This window comes from Schistosoma haematobium, chromosome 4 (genome assembly GCF_000699445.3).
Source record: "Schistosoma haematobium chromosome 4, whole genome shotgun sequence".
Lineage (NCBI taxonomy): Eukaryota > Metazoa > Platyhelminthes > Trematoda > Strigeidida > Schistosomatidae > Schistosoma > Schistosoma haematobium.
In genome coordinates, this window is record NC_067199.1 from 122960 (window position 1) to 145298 (window position 22339).

The 22339-nt window shown below is 36.3% G+C and overlaps 2 protein-coding genes across 3 annotated transcripts; one reads left to right on the forward strand and one right to left on the reverse strand.

Annotated features, from left to right (window-relative positions):
• Positions 1 to 2062: 2062 nt before the first annotated feature.
• On the forward strand, positions 2063 to 10838 carry MS3_00007148 (uncharacterized protein). 2 transcript variants are annotated; one of them, XM_051215402.1, is made up of 7 exons: positions 2063 to 2138; positions 4631 to 4706; positions 4740 to 4798; positions 4837 to 4933; positions 5022 to 5186; positions 7293 to 7530; positions 10267 to 10838. In XM_051215402.1, exons 2-7 carry the CDS (start codon positions 4689 to 4691, stop codon positions 10449 to 10451), a joined length of 762 nt encoding a protein of 253 aa, XP_051065903.1. In that variant the 5' UTR covers positions 2063 to 2138; positions 4631 to 4688; the 3' UTR covers positions 10452 to 10838. The 2 variants fall into 2 exon arrangements, with proteins under 2 accessions (XP_051065903.1, XP_051065904.1); XM_051215403.1 differs by having other exon boundaries at positions 2104 to 2138; positions 4631 to 4798; positions 9927 to 10838.
• A 4179-nt stretch (positions 10839 to 15017) lies between these two features.
• On the reverse strand, positions 15018 to 18161 carry CDK5R1 (Cyclin-dependent kinase 5 activator 1; the record flags this gene model as incomplete). The annotated part of the gene is made up of 1 exon (XM_012945682.3): positions 15018 to 18161. One exon carries the CDS (start codon positions 18159 to 18161, stop codon positions 15018 to 15020), a length of 3144 nt encoding a protein of 1047 aa, XP_012801136.3.
• Positions 18162 to 22339: the final 4178 nt, after the last annotated feature.

Here is a 22339-nt window from a genome sequence, read left to right on the forward strand (position 1 = left end):
CCTCAAACGGTTCCCAAAAGCTTCAAGCCACCTACAGTAATCAAGAACCGTACCCTTCGCCTCCTAAGCCGCAAACGGCACTGTTGGGCGGAATACAAACGAACTAATAACGATGGAGCGTATAGGCAATACAAACATATCAGGAACACATGCACGAAGGCTATAAGAGAAGACAGGCTTCAGTACCAAACAAAGCTTATGGACAAATTCGCCTCTAACCCTAGAAGCCTATTCCGTTATGCAGCCTCTCTTCGTCAAGCCAAAACAGGAGTTTCTCAACTGCTAGGTCTTAACGGCCCGACCAACAACGATGGCGACGCCGCTAACCTTCTGGCGGCCCATTACTCTCAAACATTTCAACCGGCTGACATCAACTTTATTGACGACAGTCTCATCTCCAACTCCACAGGACTTTCTGAAGTGGACCTAAGCGCTGACTTGGTGTTCCGGAAATTGCAGCACTTAAGACTTGACACTTCTCCTGGCCCGGATATGGTTCATCCTGCCATACTGAGGGAGGCAGCCTCAATCCTGGCAACGCCGCTTAGCGTGATGTTTTCACACTCGCTTAGCCGAGGCAAATTACCGGAAAACTGGAAGTTGGCTCACATCACACCAATTTTCAAAGGTGGTCGACGCAATGAACCTTCAAGTTATCGGCCGGTGGCTCTTCTGTCATTACCTTCAAAACTCATGGAGTCCCTGATATGCGACGGTTTAAATGACTATCTACTGTCCTTAAATTTCTTCTCACCCCAACAGCATGGTTTCAGGAAGGGTTACTCTTGTATAACCAACCTGCTGACTGCGGTGGACAGATGGACAAGCATCCTCGATTGCAAGGGAAAGGTTGATGTCATTTACCTTGATTTCTCAAAAGCTTTTGATAAGGTTAACCACTTGTGTCTTATCAACAAGCTCAAACGACTAGGTATCAAACCACCTCTAATCGATTGGCTTACTTCATACCTAAAAATCGACACTTTAAGGTTAGGGTTAATTTCACTTTATCTCAGGCTATGGAATGTCCTAGTGGGGTCCCCCAGGGCTCAGTACTAGGGCCTCTTCTCTTCTTGATCTACATAAATGATCTTCCTCAACAGGTAACGTCAGACTTACTACTTTTTGCCGACGACGTGAAACTTTGGAGAGAGATACGCAACCAAGACGATACACAGGCACTTCAGGAGGATCTGACGCGACTTCAAAGTTGGGCAGACGATAACGGACTTACCTTTAACACTTCAAAGTGTAAAGTAGTCCATCTGCGACATGTCGCAAACTACAGTTACAACTTAGGAAACTCCTCTCTAGTAGTATCCCAAGTCGAAAAAGATTTAGGAGTCCTGGTGCCCCATGACTTAAAGTCTTACGCTAACTGTGACAAAAATGCCTTCCGAGCAAACCTTGCACTGGTAACGTTGAAGCGCATTTTTGGACAGTTTGACGGACGAACTTTCCATACAATCTTCAATAGTTTCATCCGTCCCCATTTAGAGTACGGAAACATAGTACTCCCCCTCACTCCATAAGGACAAGGTCACTTTGGAGCGTATCCAACGGCGAGCTACGAAATCAGTTCGAGGACTCAAATCTAAGCCTTACGAAGAACGCCTCCGTTCACTAGACCTTTACCCACTAGAATATAGGCGTCTTAGAGGTGATTTACTAATGGCTTATAGTATTCTTAACACTTCTGGACATCCTCTTAAACACCTACTTAAGCTTAGTTCGAATAATAATCTAAGGGGTAACACCCAGAAACTGGAAACACAACATAGCAAGACGGAATGTAGACACAACTTCTACTCCTTAAGAGTTGTCAAAAGCTGGAATTCGCTGCCGGCCGAGCTAGTTCAAGCGACTTCTCAGGAGTCCTTCAAGAGGCAACTTGACCTATTCTTAAGGACCAAGGACAGCATCACATTATGATTTACCAATTTCTTTTCCTTTTTTATTGTTAACATACCTAGGTTCCTGCCTGGAGGATTTGGTGATCCCCTGCTACTAGACACGGAAGCCTGTTAAGCGAAAGCTTCTTCTATTCCGTCCACAACCATTTGAACCATTTGAACCATTTGAACTCTTCAGTTCATTGACCTTAAACTGCGCGGTATCACTGGTTTTGGCATAATAACGTGAGTCCTCGCTAGTTTTTTTTTATATATGTGAGACCCGGCCGCATGTAATTTCGATGGAAAGGTGTGATCCTTGGATTAAATTTACGGCTAGGAACACTAAAGTGGCACGATACTTTATGGCCTCATGTCCATCTATTCAGCCATCAAGTAATCAGTCTTGCGAACGAGATTTATTGACCCATCTTGATTTACATATCCCGAATTTTTTCTGTGCTTACGCAACATAAGTTTCGTTTTTGATCCACAAAATCTGTCGTGGGTTTACCTTCCTCTATGTCGCTTTTCTTTTTGAGTCTTATCCGAGTTAATGGTTAGTTGTAATATTTCCTCAAATATATTTGCGCATGTATATTTGGTGCCCACTTGTACTAATATTTATGTGTTCAAATAGTAATAATTTCCATTCGGTTTTTATGGTTTTTCACGTCGAGGCTAGTTTTAGTATATCTTAACTCTTAATGATATCCGCTCTTACCAGTTCTGAGCATATTTTTTCACGGTCGTAAGCTGTTGCTAGGATTTGCTTAACAACTTTTATTTTATCATGGCCAGTAATTACACCTGACGGTGACCTGAATGCCGTTTTCCTGTCACTTGCGACAGGCAGTGGAACAAACGCAATGCATTCAAAATTCTTAGAGTAACTGCTCACAACAGACTTGGTAAGTCAGGTCTTAATTGGGTGTGTGGCACATACAACAGGAATGTTGCGAGTTTGCTGAGCAATATCGCCATTCTCTTGACAGGTCTGTGGGGAGAATAGTTAGCGATTCTTAAAATGGCAGTGCCGAAACGAATAAACAAACAGACTTGCAGTACGGTAGAAAAGGGAGTCTTAGATAACATTAGTCTAGGTGGAGCAACTCAGCACCTCCATGAACTCTATAGTGTTAGACTCCCAGTACACTCGTGTTCCCCAGGAAGGACTCCCCAAGTGGAACTTTGGTCCTCAAAACTTCCTCTGCAAGCGACTAGACCCTCGTCAAGTGTTGAAACGCATCAAACGCCACCGTCAAAAATGCTTGACAGCCCAGATATTGTAAGAAAATCAGCTAATGGATCGGTCGTGTAATATATTCCCAAGATTGTCCAACCAGCCAGACCGCAATCTAACTCAATTAAACGGACCCTAACTTTAATGTACTCAAAACCCGGGAAATCAACCACGGTTCGCGATGATTCTCTCATAATTTGAGCTTCCTCTCAGTCTACAGAACGCAAACGACAGACGCTTTAGAAAGAGCTAAACAGGAATCCCCAAACCCCTAAATTGAGCCACTAACGGTTACGCGGACTACTCTGGTGGGGGATACCAAACAGCAAAATAGCCTAAAACTCGTGTGACGTCCGCCACCAGTGTCGATGTAGAGGACTTTCTACTGGCCAGTCACTTGTTGAAATCAGGAAGGGATATAGAAATACTGCATGATATGCTATATTCTAAGAGCAGTCTAACCAGGAAAATCCCTAAAGAATCTTGCTCCACGTTTTTTCGTGGAAGAAGTGTTATTGTGCAAGGTGTTCCAACAAACACAGACACTGATTATGCAGACCATGATATCCTGGATTGGATTGAACTTGAAGCTGACATATTGGTCCAAAAAGCGGCACGATTGTCTAAGAAGGACGGGGATTCCAAACCCCAGCTAATAAAGATAACATCCCCATCCTCCCGGATGGCGGCTGCCACTCTCGAAGCATCTCGTGCCGACAGACGCCGGTTACCATCTGGAATCCGTATGCATCGGGACAGGCCACATGACGCAATTCAGCTAACCTTATTTTTACTTATCAAATCCTGAGAAATCATTTTCGTTTGTGGACTTACATGGTGTTATAATCTCTTTCTTACGGTTATGACCCAGCTATTCCTATTGCTTAGTATTCTCGGACACCGATTCACTTGACAAATCCCCAAATCAGAACACGGTTAAACAGGAAAGAGATTATATTCCAAATAACAAGGTTAGATGGAAGTAAGAAGCACAATAGGGGAAACGTTATTATATTTATAGTTTTTTACATGAGAATATTCTAGAGTATTCTCCAAGTATTGACTAGTACTGATTGGATAAGAATTAGCCACTCAGCGTGCACCAAAACAATCGTGCATTGAGCATGCTTTAATCCAGTCTATGTCCCGCTAACACATGGTAAATTTAATATCATCTTATCCTTCCAACTTAACCATTGTCGTCAATTATTATCAATATAGGACGCAACGTTAGTGTACATCGCCCCAGTATGGCAAGATAAGAAGCGCAATATGGTATATAATATCAACTTCAATGAAAAGTTAGGCATGAGTAATATTTCTTTCACTGCTGTATAAATTTACAGTTTGAACCAACGTATTTTTGTGCGAAGCTCCTTGTTAGTGGGTCCCTATTCTATTGTTCTGTGATAACCAGTTTTTTGAAAGCAGTTTTTATGTTTAACACGTTCCATTTTGTTTGTTGCTCATCTTAATTTTGAGTCTTTCTCTCTAGAAATTGGAAAAACAACTGTACATTCACACAAATCAACTTAGTAGAATCTGGGGTGATCATGTTTGCCTCATTAAAAGTTTGGCAGATTGTTCGTAATCAAAATTTCTAGGGATTATCTGCAATCGTAACCGGAGGATCATCAGGACTTGGGCTGGCTACAACTAAAAAGTTAGCATTTTCAAATCGCAACTTTATTTTATTTGCAGATTAATTGCTGAAGGGTGCAATGTGTTAGTTTGTGACTTACAAAAGTCTCCTGTGTTATCAGAACTAGGCAGTAATTGTGTTTATTGTGAAACAGATGTAAGTTGTTCTGTGCATGCAATAACTTTGATTACTTAGACAAAATACAGTTACATATATGACTATTACTATTATTTTCATCTCTCAGGTTGGCTCGGAATCTGATGCAATAAAAGCTGTAGATTTGGCCAAGAAAAATTTCTCAAAACTCCACATTCTGGTTAATTGTGCTGGATCGGCAGTGGCCTGTAAAACATTTAATATCAGACGGCGACAACCTCATCCACTGGATTTATTCGAGAACATAATAAAGGTTGGTATGTGGGTTCACAAATTTTCTTCAAGATGTGTAGCGGTGGTTTAGTGGTTAAGGCATTCAACTTTCGATCACTAAGTCCTTAGTTCGAACACTCCTCCATCCATTTCTTCTGGCCAACCGGGTAGTATTGTTAGCCCTCATATTTAGTGTTTCATACAAGTGCATAGGGAGTGAGTTAATCTAAAGTTTTTAAAGTTTAAATTTAAAAGCAAAATGTTTCTAAAACATTATATTAATGTAACATATGCGTTCAGCTTTAAGCCAAACTGTATGAGGGTAGTCTATCCAAAGCTGATAGATAATAATTTAAGGCTTCTGCCCCATGATTAAAAATGGAGTCCTTTGATAAAAAACCACCACATCTTAAATTAACCCTCACTAAGTGGGTTTTTTGTTCAGTGATTTCATCCCCTACATGTGTTTCCTGTAAAAATGGAGGGTCGAAAGCATGTGTTCATCAATTCCCATAAATCTTAGTGCCATCAAAACTTTTAAAACAAGTTATTTTTCTCATTACGACCCATCTACTCTTATTACTTAGTATTTCTAGGATACCTCCTAACTCGACACGTCCCCAGATCAGAACATGGTTGAACAGGAACGTAATTATATTCCAAATAACAAGGGTGGATGTAATTAGGAATCACAATAAGGAAAATGTTAGTATATTTATAATTTTTACATAAGATGATTCTAGAGTCTTCTCCAAGTATCCAGTCAGCGTGCCCCTGTGGCGTTTGCTAAGTGGATAACGCGACGGCGTGTAAAGCGAACGGCACTGGGTTCGAGTCCTGAGGTGAACATCAACTCTAAAATACAGGCACATCCAGCCGGCGAGTCCCCAATAAGGATGAAACGCGCGTCCTGGACTCCACTGCTAGCCACTTTCCCGCCGAATGCCCTGGTACGGCCGAGAGTGGGGAGGGTCCGCTCACCCTCTCGGAATGCTCTCACATGGCCACGCGTATATAGCCTCTGCCAGGAAAGTCCTACTCACTGCATTCTCAGGGTGGGGGTGTTGTTTACGAAGTTGAGAGGACGAAAAGCGAATGTCCTGTGTTTTAACCGGGTTGGTGGACATGGAGAGTCCACCTAGGGGAGTTGGAAAACCCTGATTCTAAACCAATAGTGCACATGGGCTCCAGTATCCTAAAGGGACAAATGGCGTATGAACCAATCGTTGGTCACTGGCTACCATGGGACTGCATCTCCTTACGATGCTCCACTGCCTTGTGGATTAGAGGTTTAGGTCAAAGGCTCTGGGTGTGGCCTCCTAAGAAAACCACTTGCTTCGGTTTAGGCACCCAAGCAGTATCACAGCCTTCACACAAATCTCATTTGATTTGTATGGCGCATATGTATTCGGTGCCTCCTTGTACCAATATGTATGTGTTTAAATAATAATAATAATGCTATTTATGTCTGTCGACATAAGTAGTATGTAACATCAATCGGAAGTGGGTACCCTGACAGCAGAAGGCTAAGAAGATCAAGGTGGAGAGAATAGAAAGGAATTGCGAACAGGAAGAATCACGCAGAATGTGAAGGACAAATGATGGAAGTTTGCAAATGAAGTATTCCATGTATGATTCTCACATTTTACCAAGAGATTCTGTAATTTTGTATTCAAACACAATCGGTTGTCCCTAATTGTGTTCCTGCTCATTGTACTCCAAAACAATCCTGAGCGGAATATACCTTAATCCAATTCATATCCCGCTAACACACGTGAAAATAGTAGTGATGTCATCAATATATCTGCGTCCTTTGTTTTTACAGTCTGTGAACTTAACCATGTTTCCATGGTATTCTGTCAATATATCATTCATGTAATTCTGGCTTGTACAATATTAATAGCGATGGATATGTACAGTTTTCATTTAAAGAGCATTCATAATATCACTATGTAAGCGGTATGACATATAATATGCCTAACAGATTCAAAGTAAGTACACTCTATTGTAAGAAATCTATCAAGTTGCAGTTATGTATGTTAATATGTCATATATGTTCACTTGTTCGTTTTTGGAGAAGCTTATTAAATCTGCTTAACAAATTCTGTCAAGAATATATAAAATTCATTCCATTATCTTTATATAGACTAACCTTATCGGTACTTTCAATATGATTCGACTTGCATCTGGTTTAATGTTAGCGAATGAACCAGACGCTGATAATCAACGTGGTGTAATAATTAATACTGCGAGTATTTCAGCATATGAAGGTCAAGTTGGACAAGCTGCTTATTCCGCAAGTAAAGGTGGAATTGTTGGTCTTACACTGCCAGTTGCTCGTGATCTTGCACGAGAAGGGATTCGGTGTGTTTCCATTGCTCCAGGTCAGTTGATAACAGTTGTTCAGTTCAATGTCAGTGCCTTTGATTATTAATACTACTAGTTTTAATGGCTTGAGTGTTTCAAATATATTACTTTTCATCACCGTGTCTTCCTGATGGGAGACTTGAACACCAAGTTCAAGACAGATAACACCAGATGAGAAGATATGATGGAATGAAATAGACTAGGAGAAGGGAACGAAAATGTCATGAGATTTGCTCATCTATGTCCCTTAAAAAGTGGTTATAGTTGGCACTAACAGACGCATACACAAAGCTACATGTGTCTCACTGCATCACATTACGGAGAACCAGAAAAATCATATTTGCATCAGTACCAGGATAAGTTTTCAACGGTGTTGATGAACCGGATGAAAGATTCAGTAGACGTACACCTTCGAGGTCAGCAGGTCGGATTATGTAAAAATCGGTCGTGCATAGACCAAATAGCAACACTAAGGATTCTCATTGAACAATCCATTGAATGCAACTCGTCACTATACATCAACTTCTTTGACTATAAGAGCCTTATGGAACCTTATTCGACACTATGGTATACATGAGAAAGTCGTCAAAATCATCTGGAATTCACAAGCCGAACTAAAGTGCAAAGTCATGAATGGAGAATAACTGACTGACATATTCCAAGTGAGGACCGGGGTCAGACAAGGCTGCCCACTCCTCCTTTCTCTTTCGTCTGGTAGTTGACTGGAGTATGAAGACCTCCACATCTGAGCGGAAGCACGGAATACAATGGGCAGCTTGAACGCAACTAGACGACTTGAATTTCACAGTTGACCTAGCACTTCTATCCCATACACACCAACAAATGCTTATGAAGGCAACTGGTATAGCAGCAGCCTCTGCATCAGTAGGCCTCAAAATACAAAAGGGAAAATGCAAGATCCCCAAATGCAACACGGAAAACACCAATCCAATCACACTTGATGAAGAAGCTCTGGAGTCTTTCGCGTACCTGAACAGCATCATCGACAAACATGGAGGATCTGACGCAGACGTAAAGGCAAGGATTGGCAAAGCAAGGACAGCACTCCTACAGTCGAAGAACATATGGAACTCAAAACAACTGTCAACCAATATCAAAGTGAGAATCTTCAATACGAACGTCGAGACAGTTCTACTGTACGGAGCTGAAACTTGGAGAACTACCACAACCATTACCAAAATGTACAGGTATGTATATATAAACAATTGTCTACGAAGGATACTCGATGTCTGTTGACCTGGAACCATCAACAACAGCCTACTGTGAGAGAGAACAAACCAGCTTCCAGCTGATGAGGAGATTAGGAAGAGACACTGCAAGTGGATAGGACACAAAATTACGGAAATCACCAAACTGCATCATGAGGCAAGCGCTCACTTGGGATCCTGAAGGGAAGCGGAAAAGAGGAATGCCGAAGAACACACTGCATCGAGAACTAGGAGAAGACATGAAAAGGAACGACTGTCCCTGGACAGAGTTTGATGGAGAATGCTGGTGGGCGGCCTATGCTCCTCCATGAGGGGTAAGAGACGTAAGTAAGTTCACACATTTATCATGTGTGCATATAGAAATCAAAGATCTTGATGAATCTAGAAACTTATATGACAGGTATAAAGATCATTACTTCATAACAAATATATTCACTCTCTATCTATCCCATTATTTCGGCAATTTGTTTCCTTAGCTTATTGTACTGTTTTTAATCTTTTATATTGATGTACACTGTTCGCTTCGCGTATTGGTCTTATTCTATATATATATATATATATATATATATATATATATATATATATATATATATATATATATATATATATATATATGCGTGTTTGAATATCTGGGCTATCTTTTCCTGTCTTTTAGATATTTCAACGAGTTATCTGTTTTTTGTTTGTTTTAACACATCATCATGTCTGTTTATTGTTAAGCCTATTCAGTCGCGTTCATTAAAAGCTTACGACTTTTCGTTGTACAAGTTATAAAAAAGTACAGTCAGAGACATCATTGTGGCTGGCAATATTCATTGAAAAAGATAGACCTTATTTAAATGTCAATTCCTGAACTGCTATCATATAACTGGCGATCACTCAATATTTATCGTCAAAATCAATCAAGAAATAAGGAAAAGAAACTTGTTGAAATACTTTGTGTTGAGTGTTCTATATTGCACAAAAATAGAATATTGAAATAAGTTATTCATGGTAGTAGTAGTAGTAATAATAATAGTAATACTTTTGAAATTGATTAACTGATCACTAATGCTGTATTAGATCGAATTGAACCACAAAATTTATGGAAAGGTTAAGAAAGTTATCCATACTTAACTATGATCACTACATTATTTTCTAATATAGTGTTTTTCAGCGGCTTATCACAATATTAAATTTCATAGGTCTAATGAATACGAAGACAATACTGGGAGAGCGTGGATTTGGTCATTCTGAACTCGTTTATTTAAATGATATTCAATTGGCGATACAGCGTATGGGTAAACCGGATGAATTTAGTTCCTGTGTAATGAATATTCTTCAAAATCCAATGATCAACGGTGTTACCTTAAGACTTGATGGCGGAGGGAGACTTATATTTTTATAAGACTATATCATATTTTGCTTTATTTTTGTATATATAATCGTGTTTAGACAATACACAAACAGAATATATAACCTTTGTACACAGCCACTTACAGATATACGTTGCATTTATCAATTTTCTAAATTATGTTTCTTTAGGATTATTTGATACCCCATTACTTAACGCCGTGCCAAATGCAGAATTGTTGAAAAAGCTTTCATTAAACCCGAATCGTGTAGGTAAACCTGAAGAATTTGCAAAACTTGTTGAATCCATCATCTGTAATCCAATGCTTAATGGTACAGTAATTCGATTGGATGGAGGTGTACGTATGCCTCCTTAAATAATTATTTCTATGTATTTCTCATCATTACAATCCAAATATGGCATGTATATCATTTTTTACACCTACATAAAAAAAATTGCTTAGATTCTCTATTGTTGTTATTTTGCTTTATAGTGAATAAAGTGACTATTATCAATATGGGGTTGTGGAGGTTGTTAATTTTTTGATTAAGATCATGAATCGATTGGTGTTAGATCACCATTAAGAACCTGGAAGCACCGAACGACCGTTTTGTCTTAGTATGAGACTCCTTAGCAATGCACATCCACAAGTTCTAGTGAGAAGCCGTGACCAGCGGAGCTAATCCACGTCAGCTAGAAATAGGTATCTACCTCAGACGATGGGAGATGGTTGAGCAACTTTATGGACTGTTTGAAGTAAGACATTAACACCGTTGAGTTTCGGCTCAGCGGCCTAGAAGTCAAGCGTTCGTGAGCGTCACCGAAGATCCTGGGTGCGCACTACTGAGGAGTTCTGTACTAGATCGAAACGGCCGTCCATTGCCTTCAGGTTTTCATTGGTGGTCTAACGTCAATCGATTCATGCTTTCGATCAAATTGACCATTGTCACAAAGAAACCAGTTTACTAAAAGTTTTAAAATACCGATAATATCAGTTAGATTGGGCCATTTTGTCTTCAATAAAAATAATGCGAATTACATCATACACGGTCGGCTTCTGGTCGAAACCAATATCCTTCTCTGCTAATCCAATATTATTAGTATTGGGACTTGTGGAGATTGTAGTATTTCAAAATTGAATTCACGAGTCTAGCTCAGATCGACTGTTAAATTTATGGAAGTGTCTAATCACACAATTGAGATACCCTCGAAATCGAAGTTCACAAAACAGCGATTTGTCTAAAAAGTGGTTCTTTATTGAGTAATATACGTAAGTTTGTTACAAACCTCAACTTGTGAGGTATCTATGGCTCTTAGCGCGTCTGTAAGTCTGAAATAAAAAGTGTCTCCTACAACACCAACGTAAACAATAATTATGACACGATAGTGCAAATGACAGCTGATAACTCTAATATTGATAACAGTTTATCAACAAGCCAAAACGGAATTAAGGACAATAATATAGAAACCGTTGCGTTTAAAAAAGGATTAAACGGCCATGAAAAATTGCGAACAACTGCTACGAGGATTGAGAAAAAGTGATTATAATGATAAATACAATAAATGTTATAAGTAGACGTAAAAAATTTAGATTAGTACACCATAAACTTGTGTCACGACATACATATAGAAATTGCTAGGAATACAAGTGTTTACTGAATATTGATAAGTAGTATAAAACAGTAAACGAAGAGAGTTGATGGGAGTGTAGGTGCAGAGAATGTATACAAACTTCACATTGACTCGGGGATTCAACAGTGAGAATAGTCCAATATTGTAAGTCTAAACTACTTACAAAAAAGTAGTCTAAAAGTTTAACCCAAAAATAGATTGGCCACTAATGCTTTGGGAGGGCGTGACGTACCTACCTCAACTTCTGTCTGTTACCCCTCATGGAGGAGCATAGGCCGCCTACCAGCATTCTCCATCAAACTCTGTCCGGGACAGTCGTTCCTTTTCATATCTTCTCCTAATTCTCGATTCAGTGTGTTCTTCGGCATTCCTCTTTTCCGCTTCCCTTCAGGATCCCAAGTGAGCGCTTGCCTCATGATGCAGTTTGGTGATTTCCGTAATTTTATGTCCTATCCACTTGCAGTGTTTTTTCCTAATCTCCTCATCAGCTGGAAGCTGGTTTGTTCTCTCTCACAGTAGGCTGTTGTTGATGGTTCCAGGTCAACAGACATCGAGTATCCTTCGTAGACAATTGTTTATATATACATACCTGTACATTTTGGTAATGGTTGTGGTAGTTCTCCAAGTTTCAGCTCCGTACAGTAGAACTGTCTCGACGTTCGTATTGAAGATTCTCACTTTGATATTGGTTGACAGTTGTTTTGAGTTCCATATGTTCTTCGACTGTAGGAGTGCTGTCCTTGCTTTGCCAATCCTTGCCTTTACGTCTGCGTCAGATCCTCCATGTTTGTCGATGATGCTGTTCAGGTACGCGAAAGACTCCAGAGCTTCTTCATCAAGTGTGATTGGATTGGTGTTCTCCGTGTTGCATTTGGGGATCTTGCATTTTCCCTTTTGTATTTTGAGGCCTACTGATGCAGAGGCTGTTGCTATACCAGTTGCCTTCATAAGCATTTGTTGGTGTGTATGGGATAGAAGTGCTAGGTCAACTGTGAAATTCAAGTCGTCTAGTTGCGTTCAAGCTGCCCATTGTATTCCGTGCTTCCGCTCAGATATGAAAGTCTTCATAATTCTCGTAAAACTGATCTTAATCGTCTTCTCTACTCTCATTGTTGGGTGCGGAACGTTGGATAACGTTCATTGTGATTCTTTTCTTTTGTGCTTTGAATGATCATTTTTTAATCCTGGATCTATGAGATACCCATCCTCTAAGTTCATTTTGTGCCTCTTTGGACAGCATCAGAGCAACTCCTTTGTGTGTATCATTCTCTCATTCGTGATCGAAGTACAACAGCATCTCACGCATATATCCTTTGCTGTCCAGTTTGGGTTCAGTGGGTTGCGCTTATTCCGAGCACCGTCAAATTGTATCTCCTCATTTCAGCATCTAGTTGACTGGTCCTCTTTGTCTCCCATATTGTGCAGGCATTCAGTGTACCTATAAAAATTCGTGCTCTGGTTGTTAGAATGGACATCACTTGCGTGACTTTCGAAGAATCTCGGCTTTCAACCTGAAGCGTCATAATTCTCCCTTCAACTCGAAGGGAAGTGATTTGATTTGTTCATTCTGGTTAGCGTTTTTTAGCAAGGTTGTTTTCTGTCCAAAGGAACTTTTATTTCTAGTAATAGTTATGATATTAAATAGATACAATGAAGTTGAATTTCAACGAATATTATCATTATACATGTAGTTTTTATTTATTTCAAAGTTGATATCATCAAGTATACCTTGTCTCTTTTATTACATTATTCAGTACCGTAAAGCAACAACACAAACAGGAATATTTATAATGAGTAATACCCTTTGATGAAGATATGAATATCATAACCTAGTGGATAACACTGGAGATTTAAACAGACTTTCGTCTAAATTTGATCGAATATTTTCACAGTATTTTTGGCGCCGAGTTAATGTGAGACATTAAAGCAAATACAAATACAGTCTTTCTCTTTAGAGATAAGTTGCAATTTCAAATCATCGTTTAAGTAACAATATACTTGAATTGCAGAACATTCACATAAAAAGTCCCACAATTTCCACTCTAGTCACTGCTTTTTGAACTGGATAGCCTAGTATTAGTAGACTTATCTTATTGTTCTATAAACTAAAAAAACTTTGGAAACAAATGGTATGTTCTGTTGATGTGACATCGTTTTCCTGATCATAAACAGTAAATTCGACTGTATAGTAGATTGTTCAAGCATATGTTTATTTCATTCATAAAAACATTGTCTGATCATAGCTCTTCTGAAATATAACCTAAATGTCCTATTTAGTACGATAATAAATGTTACATAAATTACTCATCCACTTCAAAATCAATGGAATTTATTCCTATCCACTGACCTTTTCCTATCACTTCCGTTAATTAAAAATCATCACAATTATTCCTATTGAAATAAATTAGAATAGAATAAGACGATAGAGACATTCTTTATTGAAAATAACGTTTTACAATTATGTAACCATTAATGAACAGTCTTATTGTGCTCAAATTAACCAATATTGTTTATTTGAATCAACAATAAGGGATAACTTGAAATAGTCAGTAATACAAAACAAGACAGTTTCGTCACACAGAGAGTGAGAGTATGTAAAGAAAGATTATAGAAAGAAATGAAATAAGCTCTAGTTTATTCTTTCTACATTCATATTTTCATCATAGGCATCATCTTTTATATCATCGAGGTAGTAACAAAGTTATTAACAAATATAAGTGAACTGGTAATAGTAATAATAATAATACTAGACATGAAATATTCTATCACAATGCATAAATCTATGTATTGATCAAAGCGAGTAAAGACATAAAAGGTGAAATAGTTTCTCTGAACTGTAATTTCTATACAATTCAACAACAAAAGCAATTCATGTGTCATTTTACATTGTATTACCATGTAATAATAAATGCAAAAAAATAAACATTTAAAAAAAAATAAAAACAAATATGAAGACTAGCATAGAGGAGAATGAAAGAATCCCAAAAAAACAGAGGCGAATAAATGAATGCTTCTCATTTCTCATTTATTCACAGTTATAATGAAATGAAAGACCTGATTTGTATGTATCTGTATATTGTTTCCATGAAAATATCCGATTTATTTTTGTTACTATACAACTTGTTATATTTGTAAGTTTAAAGGAGTAGATGTAAATAAGTAAATTATGTTGGTGTTGATTCATTTTATTGAATACAAAGTTAGAAAAGCAATATGTATTACTTGGAAATATGCAACTATATGCATGAATAGGGCGCTAAAATCTTATATGGTACAATCCATATTTTTTTTTAAAAAAAAACAATTTCTGTTATCCAGGTCGATCATTATTGTCATCAATGTTGATATTCTTATTGTTGATATGGTAATTATGATTTGACAATAATTTCATAGCAATAACAATATTGTCATATAAAGTTAATTCTTTAAACATTTGTGTAAATAATATTGGTTCAGCATTAATTCGAAGCATTTCTGAAGATTTTTCATTGACTATACGTATAACATATTGCCAAAATCGATTACGTACTTCATCAATTACTTTTGATTTTAAACAATTCTCTACACTTGTTGTTGTTGTTGAGGATGATGATGATGATGATGATGATGTTAATACATGCATTGTACTTGATAATAACTTTTTATTTCCACCTTCTGAATGTGCAACAAATTGATTTGCTTCAGCAATAAGAAATGGTCTTAATGGATAACTGATTTCATTACCAGCATATGAATAAGCTAAATAAAGACATGCCATAATGATTGTATGCAATTCACGTTCTGTATGTATGTTACCATTTTGTATAAAATTTTTTAACATCATATATAGAAACACAATATGAGTTGGATTAATGAATGCTACTTCAGACCAACCTTGTAATAGGAGTGCTCGATCAATAGCTCGAATCCATGCAACAATAATTGCTGGTTGAATACCATGTAAATCAGAATTATGTAAATGATTTGAATTTTCTAGTAAATTCATTTGTATACGTGCAACGATAAAAATAGATAAACATTTTAATAATTCACTTGTACTTGCTTTAAATATCGGTTGCCGAAATAAAGTATAAACATGAGGCGCTGTAGCAGTAGTATTAGTAGTAGTAGTATTAGTAGTCGTAGAAATATTATTAATAGACTTGCCACTTCCTGACTGGTGTTGATCTTTCTTCACTTCACCTCGTCTCCAACTTGTTTGCAACATAGATGTATCGTAATAACAATGATTGTCATGATTAAGATGTTTCATATTATAGTATCGATCAAGTTTATGATCAGATTTTAGATTTTCAAACATTCCATTAATTCCATCTAGTTTCCCAATACTTTTATGATGATTAAAACACTTGATACAATCTGTTGATTGAGCATCAGTTCTATAATATTGTGGGATAAGACTATTTTTTTTATTGTTATTCATCGCACTTGTTGGTTTTGTTGTTGTTGTTGGTGGTGGTGTTGTCATAGCTGTAGTTGTCATAGCAACTGTATTACTTTCTTCAAATTGTTGATTATATCTTTTTAATTCTTCAACATCTCTAACAAAAGAATTCTTTTTCATACGATCATTCATTTTCTTATCAGAGCGTACTTTAAATATTTTTCGATCATAAATGATGTGATTTGTTCGAAAAAATGATTTTGTCATTGTGGTTGACTCGACAGAACTTTTTTTATACTTTTGTTGATAAAGATGATTGTTATTATGATGTGTGAAAAGTTTTAAAGCATAACATGATATTGATTTTGTAATATTTCGATATTTATCAAATCCCATTCCATTGATCTTACGTTGGACATGAATAGGAGATGATGGAATTGTTAAATCTATACCATATTCAGTTAAACGTCTATCGAATTTACTTGATAATTGTTCTTCAATTTTGTTTGTTTCATTTTGGTAGTTGTATTGTGTATTATTGTCAGGGATTTCAAACATTTGAGCTGATAAACAATTATGTACACAAGATAAATTAAAGCTTTTAATATTATTACTTTCAGAGAGTGTAGAAGTATTCGGTGGTATAAAAATTGGAGCATAATTATCTCTAACAGTACACAAAGAGGAGTTTCGTTTATCTGACTGATTATCATGATGATTGTATAGGGGAAAACGCATATCGAACGAACAACTACGTGTACTCGGTGAAGTATCAGTGACATTCTGTGAAATGTGTTCTACTATCAATTGATTATTTTGATATTGGTGATAGTTATGATGTGTGGGATTAGGATGGTGATATTCTCTTGGATAAGTGTCCACTGGAGATGAATTATCGTTGAATGTTGAAAGCTGTTTAGACGATTTTTCTGATATTGTAGACGTAGGTATATAAAAGTAATCTTTATTATTCTGACAACTTTGCACAGTAGAGTTATTTTCTATCAGTGAATAAGGTGAATTACTTACATAAATCTGTTCGTTTGAATGTTTGATATTTGAACCTTTAGATCTTGCAACCCACCTTAAATCAACAAGGCTAGGTGTATATGGCATGGTATTACCAATAATATCATTGTTATGATGGTGTGTAGCACAGCATTTTCGATTAAACTCTGTAGATAAACAGTGAGAATAACGATGTCTCAATCGGGAATTTGGTTCAGATAATTGTTTATGATGTTTATTAATAGTAGTATTAGTAGTAGTATCGTGGTGAATTATAAAATCTTTCCGATAAACTGATTTAAAGTCTGTTAGGGAGTTTTGACCCGATGAACGATACTCCTGGCTAACACTATCATTCATAATATCTCTGGATTCAAAATGACAAGGACTTTGTGTTATTCCTAAAGTTTCAAATTGAGAAACTTCTTTTGGAACTGATGTATCACAATATGATGAGGAAGATATAGGATTTAATTGAAGATTGTCTAATTGAATATTCTGTATATTATTAATTAACTTTGTTGAATCTTCTTCAAGATGTTCCTTTTGTTGATGACAGTAAAAAAACGGGATTTCAATCGTTGAGTGATTTTTTGAATTAACTAAAACTTTCATTTGATCCCCACGACCATGAACAGTATTTTTTCCATCAGATTTAACAGATAGTCTATGAATTCGATTATCTGGGGTTCTTAAACTTGGAATGATCCCATTACTAACAGACATTTTTGTTTTACGTGATAAACCAGAGAATAAGAATCGTTTTAAGCCAAACATATTTGCAGGATTGTGAGTTTTATCTGATTCTGTATAACGATTGCCAGAAATATATTCATATTCCTTTTGTATTGTTAAAGCTTCACCATTTTGGTCAAAATTCAAATTTTTATTGATTGATTCCTGTTGATCAATGTATTCATCATAAGGTTCATTATGTGGTGTAGATGGAATGTAACACTTGAATTCTTTTGTTTTATGCACATCACTTAATGGTCTTCTAGATGAATGTACCGGATATTGTGATGAATCTTCGTTGGAAAATGTTGAAAGTACGGTTCCCATACTGATTTGTTAACAGATTTATCTACCAGTCATTATCATCATCCTTATAACCATCCTTGTTATTATTATTGTTTAGAAGAGTAAAAGTGAGTATGATCCATCAGTCGACGGAATCTACCTCTGTACATAAAGTAAATATCTTCGTTAAACAGTAAATTAGTCCATATTTTTAGTTATTGTACTACTATTCTCTGATAAATCGATTATTCTGAAATATTCAAGAGCTTTGCCATCTGATTAATGTTGCACTAATAATAATAACTAACCAAGATGTTAACTGAGTAGAATTTTCTACCTCTACATCTCCCTACATTTGTTTGTCTGTTCTACTGCTAACTAACTATATTATTTTTCAAATTTACCTGTAATCAGGGTCTGAGCTAATCAATGAGTTACGAGCAGTCGAAAAAAGGGTTACGCCCACACATTAAATAAACTGATTGGTAGGATTTTTTTTTTTTTCAGATTTTATAGGTCACATGATTAACTTTTCCCTAATCCCCTCAGCTAGATATATGTACACATCCATGTTCTAAAATAAAATTGATGTCTGTCCCAACTATCCAATTGTTATTCCTGTCTACCTATCTATTTCTTATATTAAAACTAGTCACTGGAAATGATCAGGCATTTAACTCAGATAAGTAATCTACTAAAGTGGATAAGAGACCTGGAGACTCACAGAAATATAGTTTGTTTTATTTGTGGTTTATGAGCCAATAACCTTTTTTTTTTCTTTAAAACAATGTAGCTTCCCAAATTAGACGAATCATGAATTGTTATCATGCTGACAATTGGAAGATTATTTACTGTCAATAATATTCATAATTTGAATGAATTAGTTTAACCTACTGTATTGTCATTTTGTATTTGTTATCTTTTGGAGAAGAATAGTTAATCATATGGAAGGTAAATTCGTCAACTATTTGTGAAAACATTGAAAATTCTCACTTGATTTTTAAAGTTATTTTGTATACTTTTCAAAATAGTGGTCTAAATTCTAATAAGATAAACTCTCAAAATAAAATAAATTTTTTTTTTGAAATCATCTTCATTTTTTTAATTTTATTTATTTAGTTTTTTTTTTAAATGTTCAGGTGTTTTTCACCTCTTAGCTCGCCACAAAGCTATTTGATTTAACCGTGACCTATAAAGTAAAATAGGTAAGTAAATGACCTTACTGACCTGGGATTGGGATCACAGAGTTCAAGGGACAGCTTCTTGAAACCGTTTATCCGTAGCCGTTATGCGTTTAGTTTTTTTTATGTATCATCTGTGACTCTCCCTACCTGCCTAGTTATGAGAAGACAGAACAACTGGAGATGTTCATAATCCCAAGGAAACAACTTACTGGTAACATACCCTAGTACTGATTAGGCTATGATTTACCTTTTGAATATTACATTTGTTGCTTTTGCTATTAACGCTATCCAATCGTTCTTTTGGAAATCCTGTCTCATCTGCTACTTTTAGGTTTTCTATATCAGTCTCCAAATGATCTAATATAATATATTTAAGATAATTCTTGACTTTTGCCGTTTCATTCATCGTTCATAATAATCGTTTCTGATTATTTATCAATTCGATCAATATTATATTGATAGAACTCGATAAGAAATTGACCCTAGATAACATAATATTAGATATTCATATTTAATCTATGACCTGGTTGATTTAAAAAACAAACATCATTTTACAAAATGCTAAATTAACCCTTTCAAATGAACAGTTATGAGAGAAAAAACGAAAACAATTTAAATATCTTATTCTTACTGTAAGCAGGTTTTGACCATAATAACTTATTGGAAACACCAGGGAATGTGACACTGGGTAAGAAACAAAAAATAAGCCAACATTTCACTCAAGGCTCTGGATACACCTCGCTATCATAAAATCTTTCTCCAAAACTTCCTATCATTTGCCTCCAAGTACTTATTATCATGATCAAGTTCATGTGATATCAGATTTCTATATGATAATTGAAATCTATTTACATCGGTAAAACACAGTTAGACAACAGTTATGATTGTTATGCCTCACTCTTCCAGAACCTTATAACTCACTAACTAATGGAATAACACAGTCAGTCAGTCAGTAACAACGTACAACTTCGTACGTACGTACATCAGTTCGACTTGCCACATCACATTAGCACAGAGATGCAGTTGTCAATTCAAATCCCGTAGTGGTAGAGGTAATAAGAGTATAAGGAGTTATCGGGAAGATTAGTGTTTGGAGATGTTACTTAAAGAGTATAATACAGTGAAATAACTTGGGGAAGAGAAAAAAAAGAATAACACAGGATAAAGTTCGACCTATAAATTCGAGAAAAAAAATACCGCTCAAAATTTGTATTTCAAACAATATAAAGTCACAATAATTGATCTGTAACTAAGGGAAATGGTTTATTTGAATAAAAATACAGAACTTTATCCACGTTATCCACAAAGTAAAACTGATCACCAGTGGTTGGTTGAATAAATTACTGAAATAAAATAGAAGAAAAAAACAGAAAAGGAATTCCACCTCAAAGGAGAGGAGTTATTTGAAACGTAAGTTCTCTATTCAACAACTTTGTGCAATTGTCAGTGTGGGATTTGGATTGCATTGAAATCACGAATCAATATAATTTAGGTAACCATTGAAAACCAGGAAGCGTTGTATTTTCCTAGTATGGAGCCCCTCAAAAATTCGTATCCAATCCCCCGCAACTGAGGATCGGACCAAGGAACTTCGGCCTTACATGCGAATGCTTAAGCTCGCAAATGTGCACTGTTGAGAAACCGTATATTAGGACGAAACGGACGTTCAATGATTCCAGGATTTTAATGGTTGTCTAACCTACATTGGTTTATGTTTTCAATCAAACTTCGTTTAAATTGGAAAAATAAATATAGACAGTATTAACTTTAATAGTTTTCTGAGTAAAACTTAAGCAGTCAGTTTATCAGTGAATAAAAATAAATTTAAGGAAAGACTACAACCGACGATCTAACTAACTATATAACAATACCCGTTTTTTGTACCAATAAATAACATCAAGTGCTTATCTGAAGTATGACTGAGTGTCGATAGATTTTATATCAGTAGTTCAATATCACAAATAATCCACATCATGTGTAAATTAGGTTATGTAGTTGGAGGGAATCAACAAGAAACTTTGGACTCGGGTTTAACGAATCAAGTTTTATTTACAGTTTTGAGGGAACTGATGAGCTTTTAGTGACTCACTTTTTTCACGACAACACGATTGGTTTATTGAAAACAATTATTATTATAACCAATTGTACCAGTGACTGTTTGATGTGTTCTTTGTTTAACTGTGCTAAAAGCATCTATCATACTTAGTTCGACTGTGACCTCGCGTGAATCCGGTTACGTTCAGTAACTAAGCTTGTATCCTGGCACGATCTCGGTATTCTTTCGATACCACGAGATTGCCAGCAAATATATCTCGACTTGGTCCATTAACTGCCTTCTGATATTTAACTTCCGGCGGATTTTATGGATATCCTCGCACGTGTTTCTCTGTAGCGGTGTTCATAGTCAACTGCTACTCGTCACCTCGCTACAAGCTCTTCGGAAATTGCGCGCACGTTGTTCATTATCACAGATAGAGATGTTATCATTGATTCTTTTTTATCTTTATTGCTACGTGGATTCTATTGGTCAATTCTTCAAGTTAATCTGTAGTGTGGCGTCGAATCGCAGTTGACTATGATCACCACTACAGGAAGGTTGCGTACCAAATATCAGAAGTCGATTGAAGGTTGTAGCGATATATATTTGTTGGTGATCTCGTGGTATCGAAAGAATACTGAGATCGTACCAAAAGAGTACAAGCGAATATACTGTTCAAACATAAGTTCGTGCAAGGTCACAACCAACGGAAGGAAGAATAGAAGAATAATGGATGTCTTCAGTACAGTTAGACAAACAAGCACAGTAAAACAATCACTGGTACAATCGGTTATAATAATAATTGTTTCCGTTAAACCAATCGCGTTCTCTTGATAAAAGTAGGTCACTACAAATCTGTAATCTACATAAAAATCTGGTAATCAATTAGTAGTCAGATATATTATCAAAGAGTTGCTCGGACTGTAATCAATCAACAAATTTAGATTAACACTAAAATTTAGATGATAAAAAACACTATAGCATACGATAACTGATAA

Coding starts and splice junctions, on each gene's coding strand:
- MS3_00007148 (XM_051215402.1), top strand. Junction 4,799..4,836: donor GGGCTGGCTACAACTAAAAA/GTTAGCATTTTC, acceptor TTTTATTTGCAG/ATTAATTGCTGAAGGGTGCA. Junction 5,187..7,292: donor TATTCGAGAACATAATAAAG/GTTGGTATGTGG, acceptor ATCTTTATATAG/ACTAACCTTATCGGTACTTT.